Source organism: Gracilinanus agilis, chromosome 3 (genome assembly GCF_016433145.1).
Source record: "Gracilinanus agilis isolate LMUSP501 chromosome 3, AgileGrace, whole genome shotgun sequence".
Lineage (NCBI taxonomy): Eukaryota > Metazoa > Chordata > Mammalia > Didelphimorphia > Didelphidae > Gracilinanus > Gracilinanus agilis.
Window position 1 is genome coordinate 142,149,877 of NC_058132.1, and position 23,630 is coordinate 142,173,506.

The 23,630-nt window shown below is 33.6% G+C and overlaps 1 protein-coding gene across 2 annotated transcripts in view; it reads right to left on the reverse strand.

The window, feature by feature from the left end:
* Positions 1–8,020: 8,020 nt before the first annotated feature.
* Positions 8,021–23,630, reverse strand: part of CDK8 (cyclin dependent kinase 8) — a 123,356-nt gene continuing 107,746 nt past the window's right edge. The window contains exons 6-13 of one of the 2 annotated variants that reach the window (XM_044668290.1): positions 21,589–21,720; positions 17,188–17,331; positions 14,358–14,427; positions 13,738–13,810; positions 10,839–10,936; positions 9,528–9,606; positions 9,250–9,405; positions 8,021–8,314 (exon numbers count right to left, since the gene is read on the reverse strand). In XM_044668290.1, coding sequence (XP_044524225.1) covers positions 8,189–8,314; positions 9,250–9,405; positions 9,528–9,606; positions 10,839–10,936; positions 13,738–13,810; positions 14,358–14,427; positions 17,188–17,331; positions 21,589–21,720 — 878 coding nt within the window. In that variant the 3' untranslated portion in view covers positions 8,021–8,188. Of the gene's footprint in view, positions 8,315–9,249; positions 9,409–9,527; positions 9,607–10,838; positions 10,937–13,737; positions 13,811–14,357; positions 14,428–17,187; positions 17,332–21,588; positions 21,721–23,630 lie in introns of both variants that reach the window. The other variant, XM_044668289.1, reaches the window with a different exon arrangement.

Sequence of the window (23,630 nt, forward strand, 5' to 3'; positions counted from 1 at the left end):
TTACCCATATTCAAGACCTGACATCTTCACCTTGGCAACTTCTCTCAGATATGTCCCTTTTTTTCCTCTGATGCTGCCACCATCTTGGTTTACTCTTGAAACCTGGAATACTACTAGTGGGTCTGGCGCCCCAGGTTTCTCTCCATTCCATCCCATCTCTCAATCAGTTATCAAAGTGACTTTTGTAAGGTGCAGGCCTAACAAGCCACACATCTAACTCAATTAATTCCAAGCTGCCTACCATTTCAGAATTCAGTACAAAATCCTCTATTTGGTCTTCAAAGCCTCTTTCATAACTGAGCTATACCTCTACCTTACTAGTTTTTTTCACCTACTACAAATCATTATATCCGGTGGGATTGGCTTTGCTATTCCTTGAAAAAAGATAACCAATCTCGTGACTCTAGGCATTTCCTTAGCTATTGCTATTTTCATCCCTGCTTCCTGGGTGCAACAGATTCCTTCAAGTCCCAGCTAAAATTCTTACTTCTATTGCCTTTCCTCTGATGATTATTTCCCATTTGTTATCTATATAGCTTATTTGTAAATAGTTGTTTGTATACTGCTTCCTCCATTGGATTGTGAGCTTATTCAGCCCTAGGATTATCTTTTCCTTTCTTTGTATCTCTGCGTGCTTGGTTTAATGACTGGCACACAGCAGGAACTTAATAAAAGTCTAATGACCAACTGATATCAATCTGGTGCAATTTAATATTAACTTAAGATATTTATTATAGAAGAATTTAGCAAATTTATTTAAGAATCTAAAACAGGAATCAAAGAAATACACACATGTACACATGTACACATATATCTTTTTCCCTAAATGAATAAAATGTCAAGACATGTTATTACCCAGTTGATCCCCCAACAAAATTCTGCAGTGGTGAGGTAAATTAAATCACATTTGCTAAATAGAAATGGGGAAAATGAAATAGTTGTAATTTTTGTATCTAAGATTAAATGAAGTAAAACATTGTTTAGTTTTAGACAGAAATTCTTTTCCTAAGACATTTTTTAAATAACTTCATTAGAGAAAATGGAATCCTCCCCCCCACCCCGACCACTTGGCATACTTTATTTTTATTTTTTTATTTTGAGTATTTTCCCATAGTTACATGTTTCATGTTCTTTCTCTCTCCCCAAACCCCACTAACCCCCCCTTAGCCAATGCACAATTCCACTGGGTTTTACATGTATCACTGATCAAGACCTAATTCCATATTATTGATAGTTGGACTAGAGTTATTGTTTAGTGTCTTCATCCCCAATAATATCCCCATCAGCCCATGTGTTCAAGCAGTTGTTTTTCTTCTGTGTTTCTCCTCCCACAGTTCTTCCTCTGAATGTGGCTAGTTTTCTTTCTCATAAGTCCCTCAGCCTTGCTCTTGATTCTTGCATTGCTGCTCACTTAGCATACTTTTAATAATACCTGTATTTCAAGAAATGCCTGCAGTTTGTGACATTAAGAATATAACAGAAACAAAAAAGTTTCTTTCAGTTCAAGCTCCTTTAATAAATACCTAATATTAAATTTATAATAAAATTCACCATGGTCCTCTTTCTAAGACAGTTAGAAAACTATAAATCCACATTTTGGTTTTTTTTTTTTTCTCTAAATGTATTTACCTCTCACTAACCTAAAGCTTAAAGGGAAAATGTGCTTATATTCAAGAGTATTAAATTCTTAAGGAGAAAAGTTGTGAACATTTCATTGTACCAAATTTCAAGCCACTATATTAGCAACTTACATATAGATTACTACTATTAAGGTAGCCTTCCTTATAGGTATTTTAAGGACATGAAAGTACTTGGAGTAATCTTTTTTTTTAACTAGCCCACAAAATTATCAAAAGCCTGAGTTGTCAAAACACAGTAGAAATGGAAATCATGGATGTTGAGTTATAACAACTCATATAACATATAACATAACAATAGAAGTTGACAAACTTACCATACAGTGTGTTAGAAGAGTTAGCCACATAAATGGTGAAGTCATCAAGAAAGATAGTAAGGAAAAGGGAGGTGACAAAGGCCAAATTGAACACTTGAGCCATTGAGCTAGGTTGAAGAATGTCTTATTGTTCTGAATATGGAAGCCACAAAGATTACAAAAGAGGGATACAACTGGAGAATATGAATAGTATTCAAAGGAGAAATTGAAATCCTGCTATAATTTCTTACCATATGAATTCTGTAAAGGTCTAGGTCTCCTCAAATCTTTCTGATTTGTTCCAAAACAGCCTAAAGACTCCCAAATAGAACTGAACCTCTGTTTTGATCCTAATATAGATTTTTCTTTCCTGGAATCCTCCAGTATAGTGCCAATCCAGGTTACAATCGAAACTTGATTCAAGTGTACAGAGGGAGGGCAAAAAATTTCATTTAAGAAAAGCCTTTGCTTTATATTAGAATTATAATTTTAACAAGGGAAGATAAAATAACTTCAAAAAACTGAACCTCAACAGATCTCTCTAGGGACTATTATTTCTGGATTTACTCCTCAATGGTTCTCTTTACATTCCCCACATCCCAGTCATTCTGAACCACAAATTGTCAATGTATAAACCCCATTCTCTCACCCCAACTTGCCACTCCATCACTCCTAGCTACCTTAATCTTTTACCTTCCCCCATTGTTCCCCTCACATCATTCCTTCCACTGTGCTCTGTAATGCTGATTGCATATTTTTTTATTAGAAGACATTTTATTTTCCGAATTACATGTAATAACTCTACCTATTACATTTTAAACTTTATTATTTAAACTTCCATCTTCTGGTCCTCAGGGAGACCTGGCTACTTACTGATGCCTTCATTTCCCTCACCATCCTTTCCAGTAGTAGTATTCCTTCTCTAATACCCTGCAACTCATTGGACATGGTGAGGAGTTGGAATACTCCTTGTTTCTCAGTTATTTCCATATTCTTCACTGTCATATTCCATGTTCACTAAGCAACCTCTCCTCTTTTGTGGTTCACACAATCCAATTTATCACTCAATCCAGATCCTGTTAGCTATTACCTATTGATCTCCAGTGCACTCTCTTTTCCCTAAATAAGTTTTAGCTCAGTTTTTTTCTGATTCCACATTTCCTGCCCCCCAAAATAGGGGAATTCAATATACATACTGATGCTCTTTCAGAGATCCCAACTTTTCAGTTCTTTGACTTATTTAGTTTCCATAACTTACTCCTCCCACCACCTCAGCTACACAATATGATGATCATCATTCAATACCCACGTGTTTAACTTCCTTATTCACAAACTCCAAAATTCCTTTATCTTATAATTTTATCATTCTATCTTTCTCTATGCCTTATGACCCCTTACAACTCTGTTCTTTGTCCTTACCAGGCAGAGGCCTATCCTGCCCAAACCCCTACGTCAGGGGTCAGCAACCTTTTTGGCCGTGAGAGCCATAAACACCACATTTTTTTAAATGTAATTTTGTGAGAGCCGTAGCGTGCTCACAGTGCGCACTCCTGTAACAGCGCCTGAAAAAAAATTGACTTTATGGCTCCTGCAGAAAGAGCTATACGTTGCTGATCCCTGCCCTATGTTCTTTCCCAAACTATTGCTTTATACTTGCTACACTCCCTTTTCCCTTGTACCTTGATCTATTTAATCTTACATCTCTTCCCTATGTCAAACACCAACTCAGATTATTCCCATCTTTTACCATTATCATTCCTATTTTACTATTGAACAAATATGGTAGAAACCACAAAATTGTTTGGATTGGTTCCATTACAAACTCATATTATTTTTAGCTTGGGTCCTCACTATAGCAAAACATCTTATTCTTCCCTAATTACTAACCCAATCTCTTTAGTGATTGCTCCAAATCTTGATGCTCCTCTAATTACCTACTGAACCATCTTTAATGAAGACTTTGTCTCATACTTCAGTGAAAAAAATCAAGGCCATTTACTAAGTTTCCTTTATTCTCCCTGCCCTCATTTCACGTCATTCAGTTATCTTCCTTTATGATCTCCTCCATCAGTCATCTTTGGATGAAAAAAATAATCTTTGAATGGTTGACAAAAGTCAATGCCTCTGCAAACATCACTGATCCCATTCCCTCACAATTTCTCTAGCAAATTGCTCCTACAATGCCTAACTCTCTTATCTTCAATTGCTCCCTATTTACTGATCCTTTCCCATTTTCCTAAAAATATGCCTGTCTCCCATCATTAAAAGAGAGAAAAAACTCACCCTCATTTATGTTCATGCTATCTCTTTTAATAACTGAAATTAAGGAACTCTCAGTATTTTCACAACACCTGACTTCCAATCTTATCATTTAACTCAAATGTTTTGCTCAGACTTAAAAGTAATCCTTCTTCTCAAACTTGATGAATTGCAAATAGATGAGCTTTGCTGGATTAGAGTAATAGGAGGGACATAAAGTAGGAGAATGGAAATGTAGGAAGGCTAGGTAATGAGGAACTAGAACTTTATTTTCCCAATCATCCTTAACCTCCTAAGAGAACAAGACACTGTTAATCACACCCCTTTCTGGGATTTTGTGATACCAATCTCTACTGGACATTCTTTTACCTGTCTGATCAATCCTCAGTCTCATACGTTGTATTCCTCCAGATCATAGGTCTCCAAAGATCTGTCCTGATCCTTTTTCTCCATACCACCTCCTTTAATTTCGCCAGTTCTCACAGATTGAATTTTCATCACTATGCAGGTGCTTCCAAAGTCTATATGCCTAGCACTAGTTTCTCTCCTAAGCTTCAGTCCTCCATCTGCCTTTTGGACATCTCAAACTCAAATATCTCCCCACTTCAGTACATCTTCCATTCACCTACCAATAATTTTTCTTAAGTGTGGCTCTGACAATGTTATTTATCTTCCTCTTCAGTGAACTCTAGGATCTCCCTATCATGTTCAAGATTAAAAATGCAGTTCTAAAGCTCCTCATAACTTGGCTCTTTCCTACCTTCCATTCTCTTCACACTTTTATCTCCCTCCTCATACTTCTTAATCCAGCCAAGTTCATCTACTTAACCAGGACATTATATCTCCTGTAGTTCTTGTACCTTTGCACCCCTTACTTATAACTCTTTCTTGGCATCTGTTTCATTAGTTGTCCTAACTTCCTTCATAAGACTCAGTTCAAACCCAACTTTCTTCAGGAACTTTTTTTCAACCCTATTTCCCTCCAATCCCCTGTGTGCCTTCTCTCAGATTACTTAATATTACATTCTAATGTACTCTGTACCTTTATGATGTATACAACCTACCTCATAAGTACCTACTTATTTACATGTGGTCTTCTCCACTAGAATATATGCTCATTGAGGTCAGGGATTGTGTTTTTGCTTTTCTTTGTATCTCCAGGGCTTAGTACTTGGAATTTTAGGGTGGTTTTTTTTTTTTGATAAACCAAAAAGGTTATCATTGTCAACATATTTGCTGTCCACTTAGTCATTAACTTAAGGATTTAATAATGCTGATTCACTGGCTGACTGACATTGGGGTGGGATTATGAAAGACTTCATGGAGAAAGAATCTTAGTTGAATTTTAAAGAATTGTTAAGAATTCATTACATTCAGAGAAGTGAGGAAAACATTCTAATATAATAAGTAGTGAGAAGTACTTGTAGTAAAGTAGGAAAGTAAGTTCAGAGGACAGAGTAGCCCAATTTGGCTGATTTAATATAGGTGATAGAAAAGATGTGTCAAAGCTAGAAATATAGCTTAGAGTGATGCCAGATTCTTGAAGGCTTTGAATCCCAGGTAAGAGAGAATATCAATTTTATTCAGCAGATAATGAAGTATTACTTAAAATTCTTGAGCAGAGGAGTGATATGACCAAGGAAGGTCATATCATATATGAGGAAGATAAGCATAAATATGGAGGTTGGATTTGAAGGAAGGTAGATCAGGGAGGTGATAATAAAGAAATGAATTATGGTAATGGCAGAATGAATCAAAAAGAAGGCATAGATATTAGGTTAGCATAGTTAGGGATCTTATAGAAAAAATCACTAGATAACTGGGAGTTGGCCCCTAAAATACACTTAAAACTTTTAAATGTCAACTCATCTTCAAAGGATTAACCTTATTCATGGGGCTGGACCAAATAGTCCCCAAATTTTCACTTCAAAATTACATTTGAATATTTTTATATATATAGACAGACATTTTTAGAAGCTAAAATTATGTTAAAGTTCCTTGTCCTCTGGAAAAATGGGAGGAAATTGTTTAGTGACAGAATTATTTTTTGGTACAACAGAATTATGAGTCATCATTCTAGAAATGTATAGATCATAGTACATTTTAATTCCATCTGGTCTAGTATCTCTTGTATTCAAGAAATCAGAATTTTAGAGAGAAAATGGTTCTAATATAACATGAGTTATAATTTTGGTGGCATTAGAACATAACAGTAAGTGTGTTAAAAAAAAATAAGTCAGTCAATAAGCATTTATTGTCTATTACGTGCTAAGTGCTGGGGATACAAAAAGACACAAAAGACAAGTCCCTGCCCTCAAGGAGCTCCCAATCTAACAAGAGGACAATATGCAAACAAATAAATACAAACAAGATACACACGTAATAAATTACTTTAAAATAATCAACAGGGTAAAGCAATAGAACTAAGAGGGATTGGAAAAGGCTTCCCCTGTAGAAGGTGGGATTTTAGCTAGGCCTTGAAGGAAGTCAGGAAAGCCAAAAGGTAGAGATGAAGAGATAAAGAGGCACATTTTGGATGAAGGGGACTGCCAATGAAAATGCCTGGAGTAAGGAAATGATAGGAAGCCACTGGAGATAGACCCACCAGCAGGCTAATTGCAGCAGTCCAAGGTAAAGAGTTGAGTGTCTGAACTAGAGTGGTGACAATATCAGGTGGTGACAGTATCAGAGGAGTCAAAGGAGCATATTTGAGAGATCTTGTGGAAGAAAAGATACTAAGTTCAGTTTGGGACAAGTACAACAATATATTTAGAAATGGTTTCCTTAAATGTTGTGTAAAAGAAACAAGCACAAAAGGAAGACGAGTAACATCATATTCAGATTTATGAAAAATAAATTTATTACATAACACCTTGGTTTTTTTTAAACAATGTTCAATTTTTTCCTCAGAATACTTGCGTCATTCATGTAAAATAGTTTGATACAGTACATTGTATGTTATAGTTTTTTTTTCCTTATAAATTCTAAGGCTCTCCTACTCCTTTCTCCTTTGCTGAAGTAAGGGCACCCTAAGTAACGTGCGAACAAGTTTTAAGAAAGAAAATTAAATGAATAAAATTTTAATTCCACTACACCAAGTCAGCTCTGAAAATCAGGACAAAATATCTGAATGGATGCCGCACCTTTTTAAAGGCAGTTATCACCTCATGCTTTTTCATCTCAAAGCATGCTCACAATCAGCAACACCAACAGAAAAAAATAAAACACTGTCTATGACAATCTTTTTAGTTTGTTTGCTAAACCAAACAGGTTTATATCAATGACAACATACTTATTTACTATCGAATAGCAGCTTTAATACCAGTCAAGTCATCGATTTAAAAAACAAAAAACAAATTCATAGGTTGGAAATTAATCTTTGGGAATTCTGAAATCTGCTGGAAAAATTGCGTGGCTTTATGTATTTTGAAAAAAATATGTACTAATTTTGTTGGTCAAAAACACTGATCATGTGGAAAATGAATCAACCCATTGAAAAGACTAAAAAGAAATATATACCAAAATAATCTCAATCTGAATCTTGATTATTTTGTTTTTTGTTGTTAACATATACTGTATGTTTCAAGTACCAGTTAAAGGATTTTGCGTACTATTGGTCAGATAATGTTACATCGAGAGAATTCACCACATACAACAAGGAATGCCTGCCCCTAGCACATTTCACAGCTTCAACTGCTACAGACTGTCACTGAAAAAATGCATTGGTCAGTCTGAATCATGTCAAGTAAACTATGGAAGTAGCATATCCACAACACAAACTGTGCTAGCACTTTCTTTTCAAGTCTAACTCCAAAACAGATAACATTTGCGAGCCACTACTCCAATCTGTGAAAAGTGGTGGAACTTGGCTATTGGACATTTTGAAGGTGTGGTTGTACAGTACATTCGCATGGCCCATACCAGGTTCCAGGCAGAGAGCTGCATGGTCAGTCCTGCAGCATTAGCAACAGTGCATTGACATTATTCAGATGCAGCTCAGTACCGGTGTGTCTGATGTGAGTACTGTGGAGGCTGCTGGGAGGTAGTTGAATATCCCATGCTGCTCTGTGGCTGTGATGTGCTTGGTCCAGGGTTGGGATAGGCAGCATGTGGATTGGAACGCTAGAAAAGGAGTCAAATGGCAAAAGGTGTAAGTTAAGTAAGCAACTTGCAGGGTTTCTCTGAACTTATGGAAATTTAAAACTACATAGGCTTATACATTAAACAAATGTTTTCTCTCAAAATGAACCAATATAGACAACAGTTTAAAACACACTAAAGGATAAGCTTGACAAGATGTCTTCATTTCTAAAGAATTTTATTTAGAGGTTGTAGTATTGTTTGACTTCACTCCAAGGTTATCATCTTAATAAGGTGTAAGCACATTTCTGAGTCAAAAAAAAAAAAAAAAAAAAAAAGTGGAAACTGTATCCATTCAGGCTGGGTGAACAAGCAGGAGTATTTTGTTGGTGTGATCATGAGATCATGTGATCATGTACAATCTAACTATGACCCTGAAGTATATAATGACTAGAATGATATATTTTCTTTCTTAACCCAGATAGTATACAGCATTTCTCCTGTATAAAAAAAGTGATTTTTTTAATTCTCAAGACAAATTTTATAAGAAAATGAAATACATGTCATTTGAGAAGGACACGTGCCAGTATCAGGATGACCAAAAAGTACAGTGAATATAGTGCTAAGCCTGGAATCAAGATTTGTATTCATAGCTGACCTAAAACATTTCTGAGCTATGTGATCCTGGGCAAGTCATTTAACTTCTGTCTGCCTCAAGAGTAAAATAGTGATAATAGTATGTGCTTCAGAATTTTTGTGAGGATCAAATGAGATAGTGTGAAAAAGTACTTTTAGCCCAGTGCCTGTCACATAGTAGGAACTTAATAAATGCTTGCCTTCTGTGCCATGTAGATACGGAAAATATGTCTAAATGGCATGGTTATACATTATGGAACATTTACAATGATTCATTGCTTCCTGACTATTCTTAACACACAAAAAGCAGCTTTTATAATAAAGTTTTAAATTGTTAATACCTGATAGTCTGAGGTCATGATCAGTCCACCTGAGGTAGTGGTAGGAGGAACAACTCTCACTTTTTTCAATGGGGGTCCCTGTGCATGACTGCTGTCTTGATTCCCTGGATGACCAGTTCCATTAGTATGGTTATTGCCCTGCTGCTGCTGCTGGTTCTTCTCAATTGGTTAAACAGAAAAATAAATTTCAACTCAGAAGGAGAACAAAACTCAAGATGTAAAAGGCTATTGGTAACAACAACAAAACAAGAAGCTATAGATTGTACTTCAATATTTACTTTGTCTCCCTTGTCATCAGGCTCTTCTTCCGTTAAAAATTCACGTTTAGGATAAGGAATCTGGCAACCTGCAAAAACACTGGCCATAAGAAAACAAACAGTTACTGCCTTTTTATAGATGGAACCAAAGTTCCTGTGCCCTTATGGGGAAAACTAGTCTATACAGAGTGACTTCTGCAAGACCACATTTAATTGTTTTATTTCCTAACTATTTTATTTTTATTGAAAATATTAGAAGATAAATTATTCTTAATGAAACTTTCCTTTGACTAAGTGCCCTTTCTTTTATTGGCACTATCGTCATCATTGCAGCTATAGTTTCTGAACAAGGAAAGATTGCTTAATAAACTAGCCAATAATATTCTAGTGCTTTATCTAATATGAAATTTCAATCATTTCAGATAAAAATTTTTTTTAATTCCTTAAGGAACAAAGGATAACAAAGTTTTATTTCATTCTTTCAAAGAACTTTTCATGCAACTAAGAAACAATCTGAATCTCTATTCTGAAATACTAGCATTATTTTGGGTAGCTTAGGGGACTCATATAAAAAAATAAAACCAGCAGACTCAAGAGGAATTAGAAAATTATGAATAATTTTTCTTTCTATCTGATCAAATTACTTCTCTCTAAATGATGTTAGAGAGAATATCACCAAAATATAGTTTAGGTATCTCACTATGAAGGTAAGAAATTTATCTTAAAATGTTTCCTAGGGGGCAGCTGGGTAGCTCAGTGGATTGAGAGCCAGGCCTAGAGACAGGAGGTCCTAGGTTCAAATCCGGCCTCAGACACTTCCCAGCTGTGTGACCCTGGGCAAGTCACTTGACCCCCATTGCCTACCCTTACCAGTCTTCCACCTATATAGTCAATACACAGAAGTTAAGGGTTTAAAATAAAAAAAAAATGTTCCTAAACTGAATTCCACACTCTTTGCAACTTTTACAACCAAAGTTGAGTTGGGGAAATGTGAACTAATAATTAGCAAATGGCACTTGGCATTCCAGAACAGAAAGCAGGAACTTCAGGCTCAGAGTAGGAGTCAGGGAAGATCTATAGCATGAATAATCAACTTGTCAGTGAATAACAGGATTAGGGCTATGACTAATGGGATCAAAGTTTCATAAAGCAAGAGATTAGCAGAAATGCCACTTAACTTTAAACCCCCAAATGGCATCTTAGTCATTAGTGCTCATCTTTAACTTGTCAGAAGTCAAGTCTTTCCTTTCTGGCCATCCTGGGGGTGTTTTTTTGGTGAGGACAACTAGAGAAAAACATATATGCTGACAGGGGAAGAAGTCAATCACTTACTCTGATGTAGGAAGTGGATCTTCTAAGAAATAAGGATCCTGCATAGCCTGTTCTGAGGTAATTCGCTTTATTGGGTCCATAGTAAGCAACTTCTGAAGCTGAAACCACAGGTCACAAAAGTATTAATATATTGCTCCAAAGAGTGGCCTTACAAATGAACTCCTATGACTTATATATAAGTAAACAAATCTGAATGTGAAGTATGTCTATTTGTACAAAGTAAATATGTGAAAATTCACAAACTATTGATTTAGTTCAATGCAACTGCAGATAATGAGGGCCCAGAGAGGTGGGTTCTGGTACCAAGTACACTACATACTAGCTGTGTGATGATAAATAAATCACTTAACCTCTCTGGGCCCAGATTTCTTCATCTTTAAAATGAATGGGTTGGATTACTCACAGAGTTCTTCTCAGTTCATCAAATTCTATGAAAATATTTCACATATGTACTAGCATTTTCTGAAACATACTAAAATTTTTACTTTTATGTCCCTTTTTGGGAAACAAATAGCAATTAGATTTTGAAATAATAAACTAGTATAAATCAGTGATACCTGAAGGAACAAATATACAAAAAGGTCACACTTAAATATTAAGTAAATATCTAATAAATTTATGTAAAAACTGAGTCTATTATTAGGATATATGTTAATAAAAGATATGGATTTAATACTCCTTCTACACTCCATGATTTATATAATTTATTATAATTTTGAATTAATAAATCTCACTGGCATCTGGAAAAACAAAATAGCAACTTAAGACTTTTCTACTAGCTTACAATTACAAAGTAGTTATAAACACATGGAAGACCAGAGAGAGGAAGTGACTGGCTCTGTGTCCAGTAAGTATCTAGCACTTAATGGCTCTGCATTAAGAAATGAATCTAAGTCTTCTGACTCCAAGACCAATATTCTTTTATAACAAGTTGCCCAGCCAGGGGATTTTAAAGATGTCCAAACCGAGAGCTCCAATACTAAATGCTTGCTGGAGTGCTAAGATTTGATTTGAGTTTTTTAGAAAATTGCTATTTTAACACATTCTACCTTTATCCTCAGGCCTGAAGGACAGGAAAATACAGTATGACCTCTGGATCTATTAGTATAAATCCAATACAAGTAATTATTAATCAAGGGTCTACTAAATGTAAGATACTATGTTGGATTCAGGGGATACTAGAATAGAACCAAAAAATAGGACCTGCTCTCAAGTGGCTATTTGGAGGATACACCCTATGGATATAAGATTGGTTTGGTCTTTTGTTTTTGTTTCTGTATTGTTTTGTGGTGGGGAAGATGTAGTTTGATTTGGATATGGGGTTTCATGGATATCTGGAGCTCTGAGGAAGGCACTCCCTCTACCACTGCAGGTCTTGCTCTACAGCTAACAGCCTCAGAGCTGTTTGGGTCACTGAGGAATTAAAGAAGTTGCCAAGGATCACACAGCTAATATGCCAGAAGCAGAACTTCAACCTATGTTTTCTCGATCCTAAAGCTGGTTACTCCATCCATTCAGCTGTAACACAGGAGAAAGTACCAACTACTAGGTGCCTCCTGTAGGAGGTAGAAGCAAAGGACTTTTAATTAAGAGTAAAAAAAAAAAAAAGAAAAAAAGAAAAGATAAATTCCAGGCATAGTGGTTAGAGATTAAAGGATGATGTTTGGGAAAATACCAAGAAGGCCAATTTAGCAAGAATGTGGGAAAAGGTAAGGAGAAAACAGAGCTTAGGGAAACACATATAATGGGTGGAAGGATGATGATCCAGCAAAATAAACTAAGGATTAGACAGATATAAACCAAGACAGAATCAGTTCAGGCCATCCCATGATACAAACATCTTATTTCTCTCCAAATAAGTTGCAAAAAGGTATAATTTTCAGGTTCCTTAAATTATCTTTTCATACCAACAACAATAGGTTTCTCTAAAAATTCATAAGCCTGTCAAATAAAGAACTTATTCATGACCCTGCTAGTGTATTTGAATCAGATGCCATCATTATGTTTATGATTTTAGGTTTATAAATCAAATTAATTTGTATAAACTCCTTTAACAATTTGGATCCTACTCTAAATATATTACAATAACTTACTATTGAGAGCAAAGTATACTGTTTCTCTGGGAAGCAAAAAATGCAGTTTGAAACAGTGATAAAATATAATCACCATCGTGTTAAATATTTGCTAAGTAAGCATGAAAAATGAAGCAGTATTTAAAGTTTTCAAGGTATTGAAAGTACTATTTATTGAACTGTTAAAAAGCATATGGTAGTAGAGAATAAAAATGTCAGAAAATGAAAAAAAAAAATCAAGCTTTTTTCCAAAGATTCTCTTTTGCATTTCAAAAAAGCACACTTTTGGAAACCAATTGTGCAACACTTCTGTTTCAATGTGACATAAGAGTTATTAACAACAAAATATATTACCAAATATGGAATTGGCAATAATAAAAAGTACACTGTAACTTTGTCAGGAATCACCACACTATTACATGGATTTATTTTTGTTGTAAGTAAATTCTATACATATAGTAGTGTGGTATATCTTTTAATACAATAAGGAAATTTCAAAATGTCAGTGTCATTCTTGTTTGCCAATAGTATAATTATTCTAGAATTTAACTATACTTTTAACATACATTAAATAGTCCTTTCAAAATGCTTTATGCAACAACAACAAAAAAAAAAGAAAAATACTTGAGTTACTATTAATCCATGTAAAATAGTCAAACTCTGATTTGTGAAACCCCTCATAAGTCAGGAAGCATAAGTGCTCTAATAGTATGTGCTGCACTAGCAGCACATGTGAGCTCTTTTCTAATGAACCAGCCCCAAGCTGAACCAGTCATTTATTATGCACTGAGGCAGTTCCATTATGATTGCTATTAATCAAGGCTTACCAAGTGGAATGCTTTACTGTCTGGTTTAACTTTATGTTTTTCCATATATTTGATAAGGCTGCAGTTGGTATATCTGAAAGAGAAACACTATAAGATGTAGAATCATATCAGACTTAACTTGAGATCCATTTTACATTAGCAAATTAGCAAAGAAGTTTAGATATTTTTTCAACTTTTATTACTGATTAGGAAATATATATGAAAATAGTTATCTATATGTAAAGACTAACAAAATTAAAACTCATTTCATCTAATATCTCTTTCAGTCACCTTCTAATGAAAGTGACTGATTAGATATATTATTTTTAATTGAAGTGAAAATATACAATACATCTGAATGGTTATATTTGATCACTTAATTTTGCAATATGACCCTTAAGACTTCCAACCCTACTTCTCAAAAATTTATCTCAGTTTTCTAATTAAGTTAAAACACAGGAAAAAATCATTACTGGAGAAAAAGCCTAAGATAAGCACAATTTGTCAAAATCAAAAAGACATTAAACATTTAATTTTTAAAAATAATCTTGTGCTGAGTGAAGCCACATAGAAAATGACAAAATGAACAGGACCTCAAACTAAATAAAAACATGCAAGAGAATATTTTTTCCTTGACTTACGTATTTCTTCGGAAATCTTTCATTAATGTTGAATGTTCAGGCATCTTTTTTATATCTTCCCAATCTTTATCTGTGAAATACATTCATTAATTTTATATTGCCCAACTTCTTACTATTATCAATGCACTATTTCAAGATGTCCCAATTTGTATTATGCCATGTGGCATAATTCATCTAATTTGGCTTTTTGAACTGAACTTTGTTGGTCCCTCCTGTAATTTTCTCATAGGTAAGTGAAAATTACTCTTCCCTTTTAAAACTGCTAACAAACTTTCTTGTAATTCATATACTCAAAAGATCTAGAACTGGGAGAGACCTTATTTTACACATGAGGAAACTGGAGCCAGAAAGGTTAATAACTTTCCTTTAATGATGTAACCTTGCCTCTTTATTTCATTCTTTATCACTTACATTTCTTCACATTAGTAGTACATGTAAATATTAAGAAGTGAATGCAGTATGACTTATTGTCAAATACTGTTAGAGTCAATCAAAATTGCTCTAAAGTCCTAGAAACAAAATGATTTGGTTGAAGAAAATTTTAGTACCTAGAACAGGACGGGAATCAAATTTGTAAGTAAGAAAGCTGTTTTTTTTTGTTTGTTTGTTTTTGTTTTTTAATTTTAAACCCTTAACTTCTGTGTATTGACTTATAGGTGGAAGATTGGTAAGGGTAGGCAATGGGGGCCAAGTGACTTGCCCAGGGTCACACAGCTGGGAAATGTCTGAGGCCGGATTTGAACCTAGGACCTCCCGTCTCTAGGCCTGACTCTCAATCCACTGAGCTACCCAGCTGCCCCCTGTTTTTGTCTGTCTCTCTCTCTCATATGTATCATCAGGGTTTCTTGCTTAGAGGTTTTGCCCAAATGACTATCTTTATCATCACTATTAATGAACATGGTGCAGCACTTTGTTAAGTACAGTGAAGCACTTTTAGCATATATATGGTCAAGATGATTTTATTTTCTTTACTTCTCAGTACCAAATTTTTCTCCCGGACAACTTTCCACTAAACAACAATATTGAAGTTAACGTACATTCTTTATTTACATTTACTTCTTAATTGAATTCCTCCATCACAAATCAATTTCCCAACTTCTTCTCTGTGTTAACATCATTCTTCCTATTTTTCAGGTTAAAAACCTTAATATCATCTTTGATTCTTCTCTCTCATTCCCTTCATACAATTTGCAAAGATCTAATTTGAGATATTTCATGTTTAACCTTTATCTACTTTGCCTTCCTTATCATTCAAGTAAAAATTCTCATTACTACAAACCTGGATAATTCCAATAACTTTCTAGATGGTGTCTCAGAAAATAAACTTTCTTTAATTCAATTTATTTTGCATGGTGTTGTCAAATTAGTTTTCCTAAATTATCTTATCTTTCATTCATTTGTCACTTCCTTGCTTAAGGTTACGTAATAGCTCTTTGTTCCATATTACATCACTATAAACACTTCTGCCAGGCTTTCAGTGTTCTCTCTAATCTGATCTCACCCTACTTATCCAATTTATTGATCACGATTCTCCTACAATTCATGTTGTTTTGATCTACTCTAGCAGACTTCATTAAGTCATGTTCATTCTTGCCCCTGGACCTTTGTTTATGCTTTTTTCTTAAGACTTTAATGACTTGTCAGATTGTCTATGACTACTCAAATTTTAGCTATTTTTCAAGACCTACATTTTTTTCAGGAAGTTTTCTGTACCTAATCAAGGACTCTAGCATTCTCTCTCCTCTGAATAATGACAAACAGTCACATAATTCTACACTTAAATTATAAATTAGCTTGTGTTTATGATATATGCTAAGGTATAGAGAGCTAGCCTCAATACCTGGGTCCAAGACTAGCCTCAGACATGGACTGGCTTGTGTGATCCTGGGCAATTTACTTAATCTCAGTTCTAAAGTATGGTGAAGCAGTTGCTGATCTGAATTGGTGGAAGGAATTTCATCACTGGGAAGTTTTCTTATACCACTTAAATAACAGCAATAGTCCCCTGCACAAAAATAAATATCTGGTGGAAGGGAACCTTGTAAATATTCTCTAGTTGCTCTATGTATGTCATATTTCCTAAAGTAGACTCTTTAAAGGCAGTAATTCTCTCATATTTCTTTTATAACAGCACCCAGAAAGGAGTTGAGCAGATAGCATAGTTGTGTTTAATGTTGGTCCATCTCCCTCTGGAAAGCTAGACAGTATAAAATTATAGATATTGTAAAAAATCAGGAGACAGAAAATCTTAACAATAGCCCCAACTATGTCTGGAATTCCCTATCAGATCATGGGTAAGAAATGAATTATGTATGTAATTTCTTCCTCTGTAAAGAAAAATGAAAAATCATATGTCCACTCTGTCTTATGTGAAATGGTAAATTATACTAAGAAAAGAACATATTTCCCAAAAAGCCAATATATAAAGATATTAATAGTATTTACTGCACACTAATAATATTAGAAAGATCTCTCTGAAATGGCCTTGAACTATAGTGACCTTTAACATATCCCATTCCTACAATGAGCCCCAAATTGAAGTGATTCCCTCGTTACTTCATTAACATTGGGGTCTTTAAAAGATCATAACAATATTTTGTCATTTTTTAAACACTAAAATAATTTCTAACCCTATTCCCTCTACAAATCTGAGGTCACCATTGAAATATAAACTAAATATATATAATGGTGCATGTGTGACCTTTTGAAAAAAAGATTGCATGCAAAAAGCTTGTACACTTTATTTAGTCTAACCTCCAATTTTGAAAATACATCTTTTAAAATGCAGATATCTAAAATTAAACAAGAGTGATAAAAATGTAATATGTACCTGCAGGAAATCCCATTACATTGAATATTCTGTCCAGCTGGTCATGGTGATAAGGATTACTAGTTTTGATGTCCTCTTGTCGACAGTGAAATATTGGTTCTGAAGTTAGTAGCTCTGCAAATATACACCCTATAGCCCAAATATCTTTAAGGAAAAAAAGAAAGAGAAAAAGGAAAAAGAAAAAGAAAAGGAAAGGAGGAAATAAAGTGGATCTTTCCAAAAGAAAATGCATTGTTGGGTTTTGGGGTTGTTTTGGAGGGATGAGTGGAGAAAGGGGAAGGATTTCTTTTTAAAGGAAAACATTTATTCCTAATCAGTTAACTTAAGGACAGTTAAATGCCATGAAATTACATTAATTTAAAAACTCTAGATTTTAATCCTGTTGTCCCACCCTCCCCCACCCTCCTGCTTAGTAGCCTTATTCTGAATCTGTCTAAATTTAGTATAGTTGACTGTTCCAGTGATAGTTATGCCCAAAACAAAATTACACCAATTAAACAGGTTTCAGAGCCCCTTATTATATCAGAAGTGATAACTGAAAATAAAACAAAATTAAGCAATATGTTTTTGAAATAAGCAGAGCTTATTTGTGTGATGCAATGACTATGTTATCATTTGTTTCCTTGCTAATTTCAAAAGTTCAGTAATTATTCTGTCATTAATCCTAATTATTATACTCCTGTTACCAGGAAGAAAAAAATAAATTCTAACTTTGAATATTTATAGACAATTCAGTATTCATGTTTTCAAAGAGCATGTAGCACTTCAAAGTTTCCCTTCATTTAGAGCTATATCTCAACTCAGAAGATGTTTTTCAGTATTTATAATTACCTAAGTGAAAATGGCAGCATAATCACTATTTGAAAAGGCCAGAAAAGGTGACTGCTTTTTTTTGTAAACTCAACTTCATAAAATTCAAATTATATTTTTATTCCATTAATGCTTTGTGTTTAAAATCTACTTATCAGAATTATTTGTAACTTTAAAGAATTAAAACACAAATAGGGAAAAGAGATGACCTGACTTCCTTTTCCCCCCTAAAATGAAGATGACAGGTAACATGTGATCCACCACAGATACAAAACAATATGGAATGGATTATTTTGGCCAATTTTAAATTTTTAAAAATTATTCAGGTATAAATCAATGGAGAAGCAAAACTTTTAAAAAAGTTTATTTTAAAGAAAGTTAGCTACATTAATTTTAGCTTAGAATGAAATTTGTAGACATTCAAAAGCAACTCTTAAATCCTCAGAACCTAAGATTAACTATTGTCACTTCTAGTGAAGCACAATTTCAAAGTAAATGAAAACTACGGCTCTTGAAGGAAAAACCTATCACTGATGCAAAAAATGTTGTCGTTGATATAAACCCAGGTTTACATTTCCCTGAGATAAATGAATAGCATTTCCCACCAAAGAATCACCAAGCTCAGTCAATCCTTTTAAATGAAAACATCTTTGGGTCAAGGTAAATAATATGTTTTAAACATTTATTTCTGAGCAATGTTTCAAATAGCATAAACTTAAAGATACTATAAGTTTGCCAAATATCCTTCTTTATTAAGAAACTGTCAGATAACCATTTATAATTATATACCACCAATTTGACCTAGGAAAGACTTAAAAGAATCAATTAAGAAATCTATACAATGATACTATAAAATATGTCTGAAAAAAGAAAAGCAGATGGGACTTTTTTAAACACAACACATTTGAATCTTGCTCCAAATTCTAGCTCAGGGCATAGGAGAGGTATCAGAATAAGTAGGACCAGTTAAGCTAGGAAGAATGTGGATTGATGAATAAAAGCAAATATATAAAAGGGGATAAAAAGAGGTAGGCAAATTGGGCAAATATATTACTAACTTTCTGTTTTCATTAATACAACTAGAAAGGGGAAGGGGGGCTACTTTTTACCAAATTCTTCATCATCTATGTTGGCTTCCTTGTCAACATATAGCCCACTTTCAGTATCTTCCATGTTTTGCACACTAATGTAAGGTCACCTTTTATTCACAATATTTTGCCCATTTTACTGTCCACTCAAAACTTTTCAATGATTTCCAGTCAACATCCAAATCAAATTAAAATACCTCAACCATGAACATTAGAAATAATTTAACCTAGTGGTTTACTATACCTAATTGCTCTCATCCCATATATACTATATACTTCATGCAGTGTTATCAAATACGTATAGGTTCCTATTCCTTTTTCCTAGCACCCCTGTGTCTTTTGTTAAACCATTCAATATTTATGGAATACCCTCTGCAATCCCATTTATCACATCATGTCTACTTAGCCTTCCCAAAATTAGTTTCCAAAGTAACACCCAAAATATAAATCCTACCCACTTTCCAAACACAGCACTGCACAACATAGCTCAAGTACTGATATAGACTGTAGGTTGCTAAATGACAGAAACACATGCCTATTGTTGGTAACAAATTGAAAAATAACAATTATATATTATATTTTACTTTATAGGAGTGTGTATATATATATATGACTAAGTTATATATGTCTATATTTTTCCAATTTATTTTCAAAACTATCTGGAATATGTTTGTTTTTTCTCCATTTTATAGTACATTTCCAATTTAGTAAAGAGCCACACACTCAGTATTACTTAAGCATTAGATTCTACTCATCCTGGGCATGTAGCAAAAAATAGGAATTATTTTGGAGTTCTATTATTTATTTGGAAAAACTCTTAAGCATATAATGAATAACTATCAATGAAAAATTAAAACCTAAAAAAAAATAAGTCTTTAAAATTTAACAAAACAGTTGTTATGCTAAATCTATTCTGTTCATTCTGGTATAGCAATTTAACCTGAAACTAAATAGGAAAATGCTAAGGATCATAGGTGTGGAATTAGAATGGACTAGATCTTACAGACCATTTAGTTCAACCTCTTTATTTTATAGATAAAGGTTCTGCAGCAAGTGACTAGACATGGTCGTCTGGGTACCAATTAAAGGGCTGTTGGTTTGGTTTATCTAAATTCTATCTTTCTCTGTTTTCCTTGGCATGGCCCAAAGCAGAGATAGAAGATTTTGTATGCTTAATATAGCTGAATTATCTTTCTCTTTATCACAAATGGCGGAGTACATAAAACTCAAAGCGCATTCCAGTAATAAGATTATACAGAGGTAGATATCCTTAATTCTTTCAGTGGTAGAAAGAAGGCTTGGGCCATGCAGTGGCAGGTCAGACAGGGGGAGAGAAAGACTTAGGGTTCCCATTTTAAATTTAAAAGGCAAGGTAGTAAAACAGTTTATATTTATCACTATAAACAAAAGAGAAACATTTTAGAAAACTAAAAGTTAATTACACTTTGCAAGTTGGCTAGAAAGAGCCTGCCCTTAGTTTTAGTGGTGGTTCTTGATAGAGAGAAGTCTGTTTATTTCTTCTTTAGGGATATTTTAAAAGCTGGGAAATCTAACACCTAAAGTAGCTGATCTGTACTGGCAACTAAGCTTTAAAGTAAAACATAATGAGCTGACAGCATGGTAAGTTTAGACCAACTTTTTTTACTCATAAGAAAATTCAATAATTTGATGGGGGGAAAAGCAATAAACAACCAATGAGTCAGACAATGACTACTGATAGAGAGTCAAAATGCAGATACTAATTCTCTATTCTGTGCAGACCACAAGTTTAGCGAGAATGATTTCAGTGTTATTTTTAGCTAAAAGAATAAGTAGTATTAAGTTTAATATATTCCAAAAATACTCTGTGAATGCTGTCAATATTTCTACAAACAACATTTACTTTTCATTCCCCAAATTATAAGGCATTTTGAGTTAATATATGAGGAAAAAAATTATTGTGATAATGACATTCAAATTTGTATAATAGATTAACTTAATTAAATAATTGAAAACAGATACAATGCAAGGGTTTTTTATTTTTTCTTTAAATATGTTATCAACAACTTTTCTTTAATCTTTTTTATTTTTCCTTAAAATAAACTGGGAACTCAAGGCAGGTATAAATAATAATGAAAAGGAATTTAACCCAGAGAAGGAGAGAGTGACTTATGGTCAGTTATGACAGATGTCTTTAAATAGCTGAAGTATTAAACTTGTTATGCTATTTCACTCTGGAGGGCAGGCAAATAGAAATTGTAGAGAACAATTTGGTTCTAACAAAAGGAAAACTGCAAAAAATGGGATGGTCTTTTTTTGAGTGAAAGAGTGAGAAACAGTATCATTGCTTATCTTCTAATAGAGGCTGGCTTGAATAATTGCTTCTTGGTAAAGTCATAGACAGGATTCATGCTTTGGATGAGGTTGGACTAAATGACCTTTGGGGTCCCTTCTGACTGAGATTCTAAAAACTATTTCACAAGAGTAATAGCTAAGTGGCAGTTTTAAATTTAGTACTACTCACCAATAGCTTTGGTATAATGTCTCGCTCCAAGAAGAAGCTCTGGAGCTCGGTACCAGAATGTTACAACTACTGGATCCAAATCTGCTAAAGGCTTCAGAGGTGAATTAAATAATCGTGCAAAGCCCATGTCAGCTGTGAAATTCAAAATAAACAAAATCTACTTTAATATTAAGAAAATAGATTTTTGCAAGTTTTATGGATTATTACACTTCATTAATATTTCATAGTACTTATGTAGAAGATTAATAGTTTGAAAAAAATAAAATATTTTTTCTTAATAAAGACCACATTATCTTCATACCTTGAGTGTTATTCACTGCTACCTTGATCTTTGATTAGATTAGGTCTATGATACTACTCCTTTTGGTAAACATGACTGTATTCCTATAGACAGAGGGAGCTATGACCCCAACTAAGATAGGTTGTAGAAAACTGTTTCTGAAGAGTGTATGACAACCATGATGAAATGACATATACTACTGACAAAAATAGATAGATTATCTGCTATTTTAAATTTTCTGTGCTTATTTCACTGGTGCTTCTTCAGTGTACTTTTATTAGATTTAAATGACTGACTCAGAATGTTAAAGCTTGAAGGGATCACAAAGATCATCCAGTTCAACCTCATAATTTTGCAGATGAGGAATCTAAAGAACAGAGTGGTTAAATGAATTTTCCAAAAGTCATTATATAGCCATTTATGAAACAGATTTGAAATTTGGTTTTTGTGTATAAACTGAATATAAAGAGATCTACTATTTACCTAACTATCCAGCTATCTGTGTGTCGCTCATCTAAAATAATTTTTCTAAAACATATGATTGATCATATGGTTTGATGGGTATATGACTGAGGATTTTTGATTTTAAATGATCACTCTATTGCAAATATTAATATGGAAAAAGGTTTTGAACAATGATATATGTATAACCTAGTAGAATTGCTCATCAACTTAGGAAAGGGGGAGGGAAAAGGGAAAGGAAAGAACATGAATCATATAACCAAGGAAAAATATCATTAATTTTAAAAATAAAATAATTTTTCTACATCATCTATTCACTAGTTTCAAAACTTAACCCAGTTTTTTTTTAACTTTAAAACTAGAGAATCATTAAATAATGTTAGCTTCTCTTCTAATGGAGCTCTTCAACAAAGAAAGCATTGTTCTACTATACTTAAATTATTTGAATAAGAGAATATAGTAATTACTAATTTGGCAAAGGATTATAATTCTATATAATCATATTTTCAAGAGATGATTATAGTTAAAAGCAAAATTTCCTCTCAAATGTGTCAATCTGCACACACTAGCTTCTCCACCCCTTACCATACACCGTGAGAATCTTTTACCTTAATTAGAAGCTTAATAACACCAAATTAGACAATTTAAATATTTTACATAAAATCTCCCCATACCTCACACTAAGGAATACATGTAAAAGTATTGTTTGGTGGGTTCTCTCCAGTTTCTTAAGTTTTGCTAGAAGCTTCATTTGAATTTTATCAGATTTGATAGGCCCTTCTCCTATGAAGCTCAGTTATCTATGAGATCTAAATAGATGCTTAGTGGTCAGTTTTTCTCCAGAAGATGTGACTTGAGAGATAATATGACTGACATGAGAAAAAATTTGCAGTGCAAGTGATACCTGATACTACACTCTGCAAACCAAAATAAAAATTAAATTTGGTGTACAGGCCTACTAATCTTTCTATTTGAAACTAAATATAATTTTGTAAAAGCATTTCATAATTTCCTAGTATAAACACAAAATAGCTTAAATATATATGACTAATACAACTAGGGAAATGACCATGAAAAATGAGAGAAAAATTATACACTTGTACTTTCCTTAGAAGCTTACTCAAGGGATGTCACATTATTATTTAATTTTGAATTAAATAATTCTATTAAAGAACATAGATTCCAGGATATGGAATGTTTGTTTTATTCATTAACTTTCAAAAAGATACTCATGCCACTATTTTTTTTTAAAAAGATAGATTATTTTAGAAAATTTTAAGCTATCAGGCATAAATGGCTG